Source organism: Pipistrellus hanaki, assembly GCF_964339955.1.
Source record: "Pipistrellus hanaki genome assembly, chromosome: 1".
NCBI classification, from domain to species: domain Eukaryota; kingdom Metazoa; phylum Chordata; class Mammalia; order Chiroptera; family Vespertilionidae; genus Pipistrellus; species Pipistrellus hanaki.
Genome location: NC_140503.1, coordinates 87418168 through 87432233, shown reverse-complemented (window position 1 = coordinate 87432233; position 14066 = coordinate 87418168). Strand labels below are relative to the sequence as shown.

The window sequence follows — 14066 nt, the reverse complement described above, 5'->3', positions numbered from 1 at the left end:
AATTTATTCATGTCTTCATGTTGATGTTACTGTGTAGGGCACTACGTGGATCCTTTCAATCTGGAAACTTCAGACACACATTCTTCATGGGAACTTTTCTTGAATTATTTCACCAATAACCCTGTACCCCATCTTCTCTGCTCTCTCAGGAACTGAATTTAGCTAAACTTCCTGAATTGATCCTGTCTTGTCTTTTTTATTCCTATTTTCTGTTTCCTTGTTATGTTACTTACATTTCTCAATGGCAATTCCAACCCTTCACTGCTTTTAAGTTCCATAGTTCCCTAATTCACCCCACCTCCCAACTTTAGCTCCAGAGAAAATACAGACATTAAGAATTATCACCTCTCTCACTGTCTTAAGAGGAAAAAACTGGCTTTGCTCTACATTTCTCCTGGGACTTAAAGTGATAATTAAACTATCCATCACATCTTCAATATTTACCTCAGACAGCAAGTTTCCCCCACCCTAAAACACAACCAGCAAAATAGAAACAATCAACCTTCTCATACCCTGTTTTCTCCTCCAACCTTGTCAGATTTCTTGAAAGAACAGATAAAACTATCTTTATCTTTAGTCTACTTCCCTAACTATATCTACCAATCATCCCCAAGCTAGAAATATAAGTATCTTCAATCCTTTATTTTTCTTTACCAACCATAACTTATCCATTGCAAATCCTAAAAATTCTACCTCTAACATCCCCACCATCACTACTCCCTCTTAGGATGAAATAATTTTCAAAACTATCTCCTAGACACTAGATTTTCCTTTACATGGTCCAACTTTCAGCACTGCTCACAGCTATGTTGCTATAAAAACTCCCTAAAATCACTGCTGAATAAAGGAAAGAATAAAATGAATCTGGCTGGATAAGTCTAGAGAGTCTTTCTGTTCCTAAGAACTAGGTTAGTGTGGGGCATGCTTAGATTTGTTCAATTGTTCCTCATCTACTTGTTTTTATTTGACTACGTTAAACACAATTTCAAAATTATCTTGGCACAAATTTAAATGACTCACACTGCCTGATTTCAAAACTTACTGTAGAAGTAATCAAGATGGTCTGGGTACTGCCATAATGCTAGACATATATACTTAGGGAATAGAACTGGGAGTCCAGGATTAAATCTATAGGTTTATGGTCTTTTGATTACCTACAAGAGGGCCATGACAATTCAGTGGGGAAAAGAATAGTCTTTACAACAAATTGTTCTGGGACTAGATATACACATAAGAATGAAAACAAACCTCTATTTATACCATATATAAAAATTAACTCAAAATGGTCAAAGACCTAAATCTAAGAGCTAAAACTATACAACTCTTAAAATCCTATATAATAAAAAGGCAATCTGCAAATTGACCAAATGGCAGAATGACTGGTCACTATGACATGCACTGACCACCAAGGGGCAGACTCTCAACACAGGAGGTCAGTGCACTCCAACAGGGGGTGTGCGGCACAGCCAGAAGCCCTGAGCTGGGCTCATGGCCGGAGAGCGCAGCAGCGATGGCCAGAGCTTCTCCCACTTCCATGGCAGCACTAAGGGTGTCCGACTGAGGGCTTAAGTCTGCTCCCAGTGGGGAGTGGGTCTAAGCTGTCAGTCAGACATCCCCTGAGAGCTTTTGGACTGTGAGAGGAGGCAGGACAGGCTGAGGGACCCCAATGGAGCATGAATACATGCACTGGGGCTCTCGTATGCATATAAAATCTTTGGTTAATCTCTTCTCACCCTTTTCCCTCCCTTCTGAGATTCATCAGTCTGTTCCATGTTTCCCTGCCTGTGGTTTCTGCTCCTGCTTGAGCGTCTGCCCCCTGGTGGTCAGTGCATGCCATAGCTACTGGCCGGTTGGCTTAGGCTTTTAGATATAGATAGATATAGATATGCTATATAGATAGCATCCCCTGGATTTTTTAAGGGATTGTGATCATCAAAAAGATGAAGTGTTATTCTTAAGTATAGTTCTGCATCTGTTCATTTACACAAGTTAAACTCAAATTACAAAAGCCTTTAATCAAAAGAATAGCCCTAGCTGGTTTGGCTCAGTGGATAGAGTGTCAGCCTGCAGACGCAAGGGTCCAGAGTTCGATTCCAGTCAAGGGCACATAACTTGGTTATATGCTCCTCCCTGGCCTGGGCCCTTGGTCAGGGCACGTGCAGGAGGCCACCAATCAATGTGTTTTTCTCACGTGGATATTTCTTTGTCTTTCCCTCTCTGTTCCACTCTCTAAAAAATCATGGGAAAATATCCTCTAGTGAGGATTAAAAAAAAAAAAAGGAGTAAGTCTGGGTTGGCAAATGTAACTACAAACAGTTGTTTCAGACAGATTATATTAAAAATATTTAAGCTAGAATGTAGAGACCTAAAAGACAGCCCCCCTCCCCCCAAAAAAAACAACACACCAAATATAAACAAACAAAAAAAACAAGCTACAGACATAAATTACCCAATTGTGGGCAAACCTAGAAAATCAAGAGAGAAAAATGTGGCAAGCAGGGCTGGGCCTCTCTAAGGTAATTACTTTAATATAATCAGCCCCAAGGGGAAACAGTATTCTGTTGCAATCTATTAAATAATTAGATATTGTTGTCTCACAGGTATGAATAATTAAAAATGTGAAAGCATGATTTCAAAAGTATATTCTGCCTTGCCGATGTGGCTCAGTGGTTGAGTGTTGTCCTATGAACCAGGAGGTTGTGGTTGACTCCTGGTCGGGGGCGCATGCATGGTTTGTGGGCTGGATCCCAGTGTGGGGCGAGCCGGAGGCAGCCAATCAATGATTCTCTCCCCCACCTCCCTTTCTCTCTGAAATCAATAAAAATGTATTTTTAAAAAATGTATAATATATACTGTATTGATTTCCAGAATATTCAGGATTATAAGAGCATCTCAGAAGTATCACAGAAACAGAAAAAATTATTTTTAGCACCATTTCTAAATGGTGGGGCCAGTCACTACAAGTAACACGCTGCAGAAACAAATGAGGTTTCCATTCCATACTTCACACTCCTGTCTTCATTACTGAGACAAGGCGGCTTTTCTAAGCTGTCACAAGGCTATGATGAGATCTGAAAGTTTAACTTGAATTTTATACACTTCTTTAGCCAGAATTTAAGGTCTACATTTTGCTGTTATACTTAAAAGAAACACTCATGTACATAAATGTTTAAATGCTTTACTTTTTTTTAGAATATATTTTTTATTGATTTCAGAGAGGAAGGGTGTAGGAAGCAGTTATAGGGTTAAGCCTTGGACTGACCTGCTGGCAAAGCAGCAAACAAGTCCCAGCTAAGTGGGCACAGCCCCCTTAGCATAATTAAGCTTGATCTTGTAACTGCTCCCTAGATCTTTCCTGGGTAGCTAGTGGGCTGCGGGAGGGGCAGCAAGTGCTGCCCAAACAAATGAAACTTACAAGAACATTGTATATTACCTTGCTTGTCCCTGACAATAAATAAAACATCAGCTTTGCAATCTGGATCTGTTCTGTGGCCTCAGCAAGATGCAGAAGATCCACCTAGACCCAGCTTATTCTTGTCTGTCCTTTTTTCTCCATCCTTCACCGCCCTCCCTCAGGTTCACCGAACCCTAGGCTGTGTTGGTGCAGCACAGAAGGGAGAGACAGAAACATTAATAATGAGAATCATTGATCAACCGTTTCCTGTACACCCCACACTGGGGATCAAGCCCACAACTTGGGCATGTGCCCTGATCAGTAATCAAACTATGACCTCCTAGTTCATAGGTCAATGCTCACCCACTGAGCCACACCGGGTGGGCAATGCTTTACTGTTTTAATTCACATAAGCCATTTTAACTGGTTTGAACAGTGAGGGTCTTTGGTATGTCAAATGTTATGATTTTTTTCAGGGCACAAAAACTGAAGTGAGGGAAAATGTTACAGGATTTAGAATTCTTGTACAGTGGAACCTCAAACTTTGAGCATGGGCAGTTGAAAATGTTTGAGTATATGTAACTGTAAACTGACCGCTTTTTTTGTCCTTGAGATCTTAACAGTTTAGCAAACAACCACAGGGGCAAATGTCTGCTGTAGAGATAATGCAATACCAGGGTACGTTAAATGAAGACAAATACATCCACTTGGGAGGTGGGGAAAACTGTAGACTTTTAAAAGGCTACTTACTACTAAAAGGTAGGCTGACACTGAGATTTGCAGACCAAGAGGCAGGGAAAGCATTCCAAGTAAAAGGAACCACCATGAACAAAGCAGAGACATAATCTGGGGCAAGCCCTGTGGTTCTCAAGCTTTCCTTCCCTAAACCCTCAAAACCAAAACCAAACCCCAAAAAACCCAAAACCAAAACAAACCCCACATATAATGGGTATTATAATGGTAACACATTTCCAAGAGCTGGATTTGGCTGAATGGTTGCCCTCTTCCCCCAAATTTGCAGGCAAAGCACCCAACAACCTGTTAAAAATTTTTAACTACCACAGCTCAAAGTCTTTTTTCTTTTTTTAAGAAAGGGTTTATAAGACCAATTTTACAAAAAAAAAAAAAAAAAGACTTTTTGGGGTATGGAATTTAAACCACCCCAGCATGGGTAGGTAGGAGAGACAATGTGTCTGTCTTCTCCCTGGGGTCTTGCAAACATTTTTATAGATCAAGTAGGAGGAAAAAAGATAGGTAAGCCATTCTGAAAGGATTTACATTAGCTATAGACAAAGAATGGACAATGGTAAGAGGGGCTAATTCCAGGATTGGCAAGAGTCTGAAAGGAAGTGTGGGCTCCTCAGGATTGGAATGTTCAGGTGCAAATAAGTGGAGCCTCCAGGAGTTCTCCAGTACCAGGCTGTAATCCTTTTAGATAATCGGAAATAGCCACCCAGAAATTCCAACGAATATACAGGAATGTGAGTCTTTTGTGAGAGCTGTTCCACAGCTGTTTTGTCTCTTTTTCTTACTCTGTGGAAGCTGTTATTTAGAACATCTCAGATTTTTTTTGTGTGCAAAATCCTAACTCATGCCAGACTCTTGTTGTTACTCTTGGAGTTAGCTTTATATTTCTCTACTGAAGATAAGTGATTACTTTAACAAGTTTGAGTATTTTACTATTAGTAAAAATAGCTGGATAAGTGGAAGTTAAAACTCAATAAATTAGCCGAAACCGGTTTGGCTCAATGGATAGAGCCTCAGCTTGGGGACTGAAAAGTCCCGGGTTCGATTCAGGTCAAGGGCATGTACCCTGGTTGCGGGCATATCCCCAGTAGGGGGTGTGCAACAGGCAGCTGGTCGATGACTCTCATCAATGTTTCTAACTCTTTATCTCTCTCCCTTCCTCTCTGTACAAAATCAATAAAATATATTAAAAAAACACAAAAAAACAAAAACTCAATAAATTAAACTGAGAATTTCAAAAGCCAGACTGTGATGTTTGAACTTAGGGTCATTAGTTTTATTCATATTATTACCATTCTTGAATCTCAATTTGCAATTCACGTAGTTTGCAAAATGAAGCAAAAATCTCAATATGAAATTTTATGTTGGCTAATCTCTCCCTGGTGAAAGCTGAGTATTACGAACACCATTTATTTTCAACAAAATAATACACATAGGAACTCAAATCATAAACAAAGCATTTGATTGACAAATGAAGATCAAGCAGTTAGAACAGTTTAATCACTGGGTAGAGAAATCAACAAGGCACTATGAAAGAAATTAAGTGGGAGAGGATCTGTGTTTGCAAAAGTAACTTTATGATTGTGTGTTAAAGTAAAAAATTTATCCATTGATTAGACATGTCTAAGATGCAGCTCTACATTCTTTCAGAATAATTGCATATAAATTATTATAATGAACAGAGAATCAATTAGTACAGTTCTATTTGATAGTTTTGGTTATAATCATAAAACTAAAATTTAGGGTTTTTTAAAGGTAGTATTTTGATTAATCCTTCTTTGTATAATTTATGTTATGATTTTGGACTTCAAATAGATTCACTTTAAGTGAGCTTTTCTTTGCTGACAATTATCCTCAGATAAACGAAGACTTCCTGTACTTAATTTGTATAGGAAAGATGGAAAGGCACTGAAAGTTGTTGTTTTTTAGGCAGGGGTAGGGGTTAGATGAGTAAAAGTGAACTGGCTGTTTATTATCCTGGAGTAAGTTTAATGGGTTACAGGAAAGAACCTTTTGGAATAGCAGAGGCCTAGGGTGGCAGCAGTCAAAAGAAAAAATTGACTTCTTTGAAGATGAGCCTTTATTACTTTTCTTCAAAGAGTTTCTGCAGAAGGGGTCTCCAAAGCTAATTCTAAGAAGATGATCTTAAAGGACATTGCGATATCAGAAGAAGAAAGGAGTGGTGCACTGTTAAATTTGGATTTACTAAGTTTAAGATTTTGGATAGATTTCCAAGTGGAGAAAACCAGCAAGTGGTTGGAAATATTAACATAGAAGGATCAGTCATGTTATGGATTCATAGGACATCCCCCCCCCCCCATGATTTAATCTGTAATTGCACAATAACACCCAATCGTTTAGCTACTAATTTTTTTTTGACATGCACGAGAAAAAGCAACTATTTCCATTGTTGTAAAGGTTTTATTGAAGAAACTTAATGAATATAAACACTTTATGGCTAAATAAAGACAAACACTGAGGCTTAAAAATAGTGAAAGTAAACTTTGCTGAATCCATTAAAAATACTGGACTATCTGTTTGGAATGTCAATTTATTTGATGCTGGTTAAATGTGTAACAAGTTATATTAAATCAGTTGTAATACTCAAGTCACTGAACAAACCTCCACACTAAAGTTTCCTGGGCTATTACTGTATTACTCTTTCCAGAGTGACTATGTTTTGGGTTTCTACCTTCTCCTATACATCTATTAATTCCTATTTTCAAGAGAAAATACCTTAACCAAATTCACCAGTGCTAGCATTTCCTTTGCTGTAACCTATTTATTCTTAGGTTAATCCCAACAATATTTGAGTGACTGCTCCATCTGGCATGAGGTTACTATTCTAACATATGTGGAATATTGCTTCTTTTTCCCTTTCGAAACAGAAAGGATTGCATAATCATGGATCTCAAAATTATTTATGAACCACTACCGCTGCCCTCTCCCTTAACAAACACTGCAACATTATAACCTATTTACCTCTGCTTTGAAACTGTATCTTTAAAAGAAAACAGCTTGCAACATTTTTGAGAAAAACAATACATGAAGAAGGGAAGAATTTCCAACTCCAGGCACAGATCCTAGTAATTATTCTAATGAATACCTCTTAGAGAGGCCTGTAGTCGGGTTCATACTTTTCCAATTTAAAACTGCTTCTATGGAGCAGTAAGTTGTAAAGTTCTTAAGGAGACATCTAAAATGCGTGTCTTTAGGCATAGTTGCTTGAAACGGTAAGAGTCAAGGGCTAGGTTTAAAAGACGTTTCTCAGCAGCTGGTCATCTCTTTCGTTCTTCAAAAGAAACAAAAGTGAATAAAATAGAATATCTCCTTCATATTCTATTTTCTGGTCGCTACTAACACCCCATTCCGGAAAGAGTAGGGAAGATAGAGGATAGGGTGGTGGGGAGGGAGGATGCAAAGTTAGACTAGGATTCTGCCTTATTATTCCGGCATGGCATGGATACTGAAGAAATCAAGGCTTTCCCAGGCTGCTATTTTTTGCGGGGCTGGTGTAAATAACCTCGACGCTCAAAGGAGAAACCTCTCTCCTTTCCTCTATTTCCCCCAATTTACCTCTCCTCTTACACTCCAAGTCTCACTCCCTAGGGTCGTACAGATGGGGTTCTTGCCCTATGTCATATAACGCTCCCCCCCAAAAAAATAAAAAAAGAAGCGGGGTTACCCCCCTCCACCATGCACATGCTTCAACCACTGCACTGAAATTAATATTTCACTGTGATGTTTCCTGATTTCTCTACTCCGAAGAGCCAAAGCTCTTCTACTCCGGTCCGTGGATTCCCCGAGGAGCTCGGCCCTCCTTCCCGCGCCTCCGCGGCCCCCGCCCCTCGCTGCCGGGGGCGCGGACCGGGAGAGGCGCCGGGCGGGGGATGCCCGCGTGGCTGCCCGCACGCTCCGGGAGTGTCCCCGCCCTCTCCCCCCACAGAGCTAGTGCGTGACGGGCCCGCGCCCGGTTACCTACTCCAAGGTGGGGGGTGAAGGGAAGGGGGCGAAGGAAGAAGCACGAGTCCGAGGCTGCAGTCTCCAGGGTAGCCGGCGCCACCGCGGGAGACGGAGCCGCGCGCCGCAGGTATGAGGATGCGCACGCGCCCTCTCCCGGCTCCCGCGGAACCCCCGCCGGGGACGGAGCCTAGGCGGTTACCTTCCGGGGCGGCGCGCCTCTCTGAGGGAAGCCGGCGGGTACTTCTTAACGTCTCCTAACTCCTCCGGGACGCCTCTGGGGGATCGGACTCGGGGTGTTTGTGTGCGTGTGCAAGCGCGCTCTGAAAGTGCGCCCCGCAATCCCCCTCCTCTGCTCCCTTCCCGGTCACTTCCTCCCCGCTTTATGGACCGGAAGGGTTCTTGAGCCAAACCAGCTCGGCGGGCACTTCCGGGGGCTGGAGAAGGAGGTTCCGGGAGGCGCTGGGAGCGGCGGCAGCGGCCGTGGCTGGAGGATGAAGAAGGAGCAAGTGCTGCACTGTCAGTTCTCCGCGTGGTACTCGCTCTTTCGAAGTGTCACCATCAAGAGGTAACTCAGGAGGGGCCTACTCCGGGATGATGGCAAAGGAAACTCTGACATTTGGGGGAAATTCTATCTCCATAAAAAAATAAAAAGCATAAATAAAAAATGTAGGCCTTGTGGGCTGGGAACGCCAAAGCCGAGTTTTCGACTTCCTAGTGAGATATTTCAGGTAGGGAGATAAATGAATTCGATCCATATTTGCTGTGCGTTCTGTTGCGGGTCAGAGAGTGTGCCAGAAGGCTATGTCATGGTTCAGAGAAGGTCAGAAGCTGGTGAGCAGTGGATTAAGCCTGTTTAGGCTTGGGAGTTCACCATCATTGTTTTTAGAATCACCAGAGAGGGAGCAGGTCGAGAGAACTGGGTAGTTCCTGCGATGCCACTGGCTAACCCAATTATATTGTGAAGCTACAATGTGACAGTGTAATTGTAAATGTGACACTGTAAATGTAAATGTGAAAGCGTTAGTTTAGTTATATATTCTTAAGAATGCTTGTACCGCAAGAGGAAGCTGCCTGGAAAAGTTGTGGAACAATATTTGTTTTCTAGTTCTCCACCCTACAATCAAGGAATCCATCCCTATTTTGCAGGGCAAGCATAGGATTAACTGTTTCATCCTTCACCCAGATAATTCAAGTATTGTAGGCAAGACAGCTAGGAGAATATAGCCCCAAATGTTCAAAAGCAATCATGCCATCTGGAGCAAGATGCAAGGGCAGGTTTTCATTCACTAAGAGGCATCGATCAAAGAATTACATGTCCATGGATAGCATTTTTTGTACTTTGCCCTGTCCTCCTTTAGGCCTAGTTTCCAGTTATTTAGATATCAATTGTCACTTGCTTTTCATTCTGTCTTCAGTGCTGAGAGTGTGAATGCAGAGAGGGAAACTGTTTTTGAAATCCTGAGGGATTGAAAGAGCATAAAGAGATTATTCAAGACAATTCTTTTCCATCCTCTTATTCATACATACAATCAGCTTCCAATTACTCATGATGTAATGGAGGTTAGCCAGTGCTACCGCATGAGACTGCAGCCTGTCCATTTCACCTTGGCTGGCCCTCACAATTTTGCCATTTTGAGGATAATTAGCATCTATCCATTACACCTATCCTAGAAGTAATTTTTCTACATGATATGCTAATCTTTTATTACCTTGCATAATTGAAATAGGCTTTGGGTCTGAGGTAATGATAGCGGTACTTGTTTTGGGTTGCTACAATATGAGGTATGTCTGTGAACTTGTCATACATTTTCACACTGAGTTCACTTAAAATCGACATGTACTTTCTGTGCAGTTCTTTTGCAACCTCTGGTGTACTTTTTCTTTGCCTTCAGCAGTAAAATACCTATAATGGTTAAGAATTGGACGCTGGAGCCATCTACCTGGCTTTGAATTTTCGTTCCACCAGCATCTTGAGCAAAGTGTAATCTAAGTCCCATCTGGGAAATTGAGACAAAACAGCCTTATCATGGGCATTAAATGAAATAAAGCATTTAGAATGCTTGCCACTGTTTCTGGCATAGAGTAAACAAATTGCCGCATGTTGTCACATTTTGGATTTTGGATTTAATCAAAACTCAATTGAAGCAAAATAATTTTAGTTTACTTAAAATGTGGAACATTCACATGAAGCTGAGAGTGAAAAATAAACCAAGAGGTGGGATTTTCTGAACAGTCAAAAACTAAGCTGTTCTTCCTGAAACCATTCTTTACTCTCTTTAAACTCTTCAGTGTAGTCACTCATGTGGTGATATCACTGAACCTAACATATGGCAGGATAACCCTCCACAACTCAGGCCAGTCGGGTGGAGTTGTTAGCTTTGCCATTGCCATTGTCAGCTTTAATGCTGAGAGACTATATTAAATCCCGTTTTCTACTCAGCATTATTATTTAGGGTCAGCAGTGAAGCAGTTAAGAATAGAAGTACATTTTTTGACAAGTTCTACAGCTTTGATTTAGGCTTATGAACAACTAGCTAGAGGACTTTGGGCATCCACTTTTTTTTATTCCCTCAAACATGAAAGTTATAGCAATCTTGTAAAGGCCCCTTCTACCTCTACAATTTCATTAGAATAACTTGTCTGTATATATGTAACTATATCAGCCTGGTGGTGTAGGTACTTTGACAGTTAAGTCTTTTACATCTGCCAGTAAAACCTCATTGGATTCTTGCCTGCAAAATAGATTTCAATGACAAATTTAAGCTCTTCTCTGGCAGTCTTATAAAGCGTGCCTGGCAATGACTTGTTTTATGGCTTCAGTCTTTCAGGCACGATTCCTTTTTCCTCTGCGTTTTGGTAGTATTTAGTACATCTTAGCACAGCATTTACCATATTGTACTGTGATTTTTTTTTGTTTTGTTTGTTTTTTAAATATATTTTATTGATTTTTTACAGAGAGGAAGGGAGAGAGATAGAGAGCTAAAAATGTCGATGAGAGAGAAACATCGACCAGCTGCCTCTTGCACACCCCCTACCGGGGATGTGCCCGCAACCAACGCACATGCCCTTGACTGGAATCGAACCTGGGACCTTTCAGTCCGCAGACCGACGCTCTACTGCTGAGCCAAACCGGTTTCGGCAGACTTTGCATTCTTAATGGAATCACCTTGGTATCCTCCTTGACTTACATGTTATAATGTAAGATAAGTCATAAGGATGAGTTTAGAAATGACCGTAGAACTCAGTGACTCATGAGAACTAGAATCCAACTTGATATCACCTAATAGAGGTAAGAGTTATAGACCCTCCAAATAGGAAGAATATGCAAATAATTCATAATAGAATCAAACATTAGATAATTGTTTTGAATCTAATCAGTGGGTGATAAAACTTGGAGGGAAAGCCCAGATTCCAATCAGACTTGAAAATTAGAGTCCTATAAAGCAAATGACATGGACTCTGAAATCATTGATTTGGGGATGAGAGGCTTTATTGACATAAAAGAGGACTCGGTCTGCTCTCACTGTGGTCAGGAAAATCACCCTACATGTCTAGGAGCTGGTATTCTGCCAACATTTCTCAGTCTCAGAACCCTGATAAAATAAACTTCACATTCTCTTAGAAATGTGGTCTCTAATTCTCTTGGGATGACATTTTACTTTATGGGTGTCTTTAACCCTAGGAAGAACTAGAATTAAACAGAGGTGATGAAATAATTCAGACTTAAGAATTTTATCTTTTTTTCTAAGTTTAATATCTTTAAAATTTTGCCATTTTGAGGATAATTAGCGTATATCCTATATAATAAAGACCTAATATGCTAATTAGACCAAACAGCTGAAAGACCTTCCGGATGACCTTCTGGATGACCTGGACAAAGCTGGGGCTGTGAGGGCCAGCCAAGGTAGCCAGGCTTGCGAGGGCTGGCCAGGGCTACAAGGGCTGGCCGGGGTGTGAGGGCCAAGACCCTTCATGTATTTCATGCATCGGGCTTCTAGTCTAGTATATATATAAAAGCTTAAGCGACCATTACAACCAGACGACCAGCTGGTAGCTTTGATGCACACTGACCACCAGGGGACAGGTGCTCAATGCAGGAGCTTCTTTCTGGTGGTCAGTGCACTCCCACAGCCAACTTTCCGTGACCGGCCAACCTCCCACAGTCCCTCCTTTTACCCCCATCGGCCCTGATTGCTGGCCAGTCTGAGGGACTTCACCCATGCTCAATGAATTCGTGCATCAGGCCTCTAAAATAAATAAATAAATATATATATATATATATATATATATATATGGAACAGGTTAACATATCACCATTGTAAACCAATTACACAATTTAAATTGGAACCAAAAGGCTAACCGTTAGCCTTTTGGTTCCAATTTAAATTGTGTAATTGGTTTACAATGATGATATGTTAAACTATCTAAGAAAAATAGTTAAATATTTAAAATAGTTATAAATATTTTATAATATTTTATATATTCTATATTTTATATATTCTATATATAAAATATAAAAATAGTTAAATATTTAAAATAATATCCGAATGTTTTCAAGAACCTTAGATTCACTATACTTACAGGTTAGTTAATTTGCTGGCTTTATAAGAGTTAAATACCTGGAAGGCTTATTTAAATAGTTGACATATAGGGTGGGCAAAAGTAGGTTTACAGTTATGACTATATAAAACAGTTTATTCTTGTACTAGAGGCCCAGTGCACAAATTCGTGCATCAGCGGGGTCTCTTGGCCTGGTCAGAGGGTGCAGGCCAGGCCGAGGGACCCCACTAGTGCACAATAGAGGCCGGGGAGGGATGTGGGAGGTTGGCCAGCCAGGGAGGGACCGTGGGAGGACTCCAGGGCATATCTGACCCATCTCGTTCAGTCCCGATCAGCCAGACCCCAGCAACAAGCTAACCTGTCGGTTGGAGCATCTCTGCCCTCTGGTGGTCAGTGCACGTCATAGTGAGTGGTTGAGCAGCCTTAGCATACCATTAGCATATTACACTTTGATTGGTTGAACAGCCAACCGGTCCATCAGCCACTTAGCATATTAGGCTTTTATAATATAGAATTGTTTATTGATTTGTTTACTTTTTAATTCTCACCCAATGAGTGAGGACATTTTTTCCATTGATTTTTGGAGGGAGTAGAGGGAGGAAGAAGGGGAAGAGATACAGTGATTGGTTGCATTCCACTCTTGACCCAACCAGGGCCTGGGATTGAACCTGCAACTAAGGTACATTTCCTTGACTGGGAGTCCAACCCGTGACCCTTTGGTCCAAGTGCCCAGGCTCTAACCACTGAACACCCTGGCCAGGGCTGTATTTATTTATTTATTTATTTGTTTATTTATTATTGTATTATGAATATGTATTACAACTGTAATCCTACTTCGCTCACCCCTGTATTTAAAAAGAAAATGGAACACATTATTTTTGTAATAGAGTTAAATTTTTTAAAGCAACCTTTAAGTTTCAGAGGCTCACTTGAAATTGGTTAAAATTTAACAGGTTTACAAATACATTAAGATTTGTTAATTGAACTTTTTTTATAAAAACCTGAAGAGCTAGGCTTTTGAATGTGAAATTATAACTTTGATAAATCAGTTATTAATTTTTAAAACCAAAGTAGTCCATGAAATAATTTTTTTGCACAAAAACCATTGTAATGTGCCAAAAATTATTCTGTAAATAAGTGAAGCATATTATAAGTTGTTACTCTATTGACTCTCTGAAAGTAAGCAGGAGATATATATATATATATATACATATATATCTTATGATCAAAGTAATAACATTACCTGTAGGTATCCAGCCGGATTTTTTTGGTGATTTATTATTACAGAGGAAAAAACAAATGATCCCATGAGTTTTTTAAGTGACTTCACTTTGCCATTCTTAGTTATGATGACCTGAAACAAATGGAACTAAAGGATGGCCAGTTAAAGAGCTTTATTGCT

General features: G+C 40.4%; 2 protein-coding genes across 4 annotated transcripts in view; one reads left to right on the top strand and one right to left on the bottom strand.

Annotated features, from left to right (window-relative positions):
* NUDT5 (nudix hydrolase 5) overlaps positions 1 to 8500 on the bottom strand; it is a 42055-nt gene extending 33555 nt beyond the window's left edge. Inside the window, exon 1 of one of the 3 annotated variants that reach the window (XM_084876336.1) lies at positions 8304 to 8500. The gene's annotated coding sequence lies outside the window, so the exon portion shown is untranslated. Of the gene's footprint in view, positions 1 to 8123; positions 8229 to 8303 lie in introns of those variants that run through there. The other 2 variants (XM_084876335.1, XM_084876337.1) reach the window with 2 other exon arrangements.
* Positions 8501 to 8535: 35 nt separating this feature from the next.
* Positions 8536 to 14066, top strand: part of CDC123 (cell division cycle 123) — a 60231-nt gene continuing 54700 nt past the window's right edge. Inside the window, exon 1 of the mRNA XM_084876318.1 lies at positions 8536 to 8669. Coding sequence (XP_084732444.1) covers positions 8596 to 8669 — 74 coding nt within the window. The 5' untranslated portion in view covers positions 8536 to 8595. The remainder of the gene's footprint in view (positions 8670 to 14066) is intronic.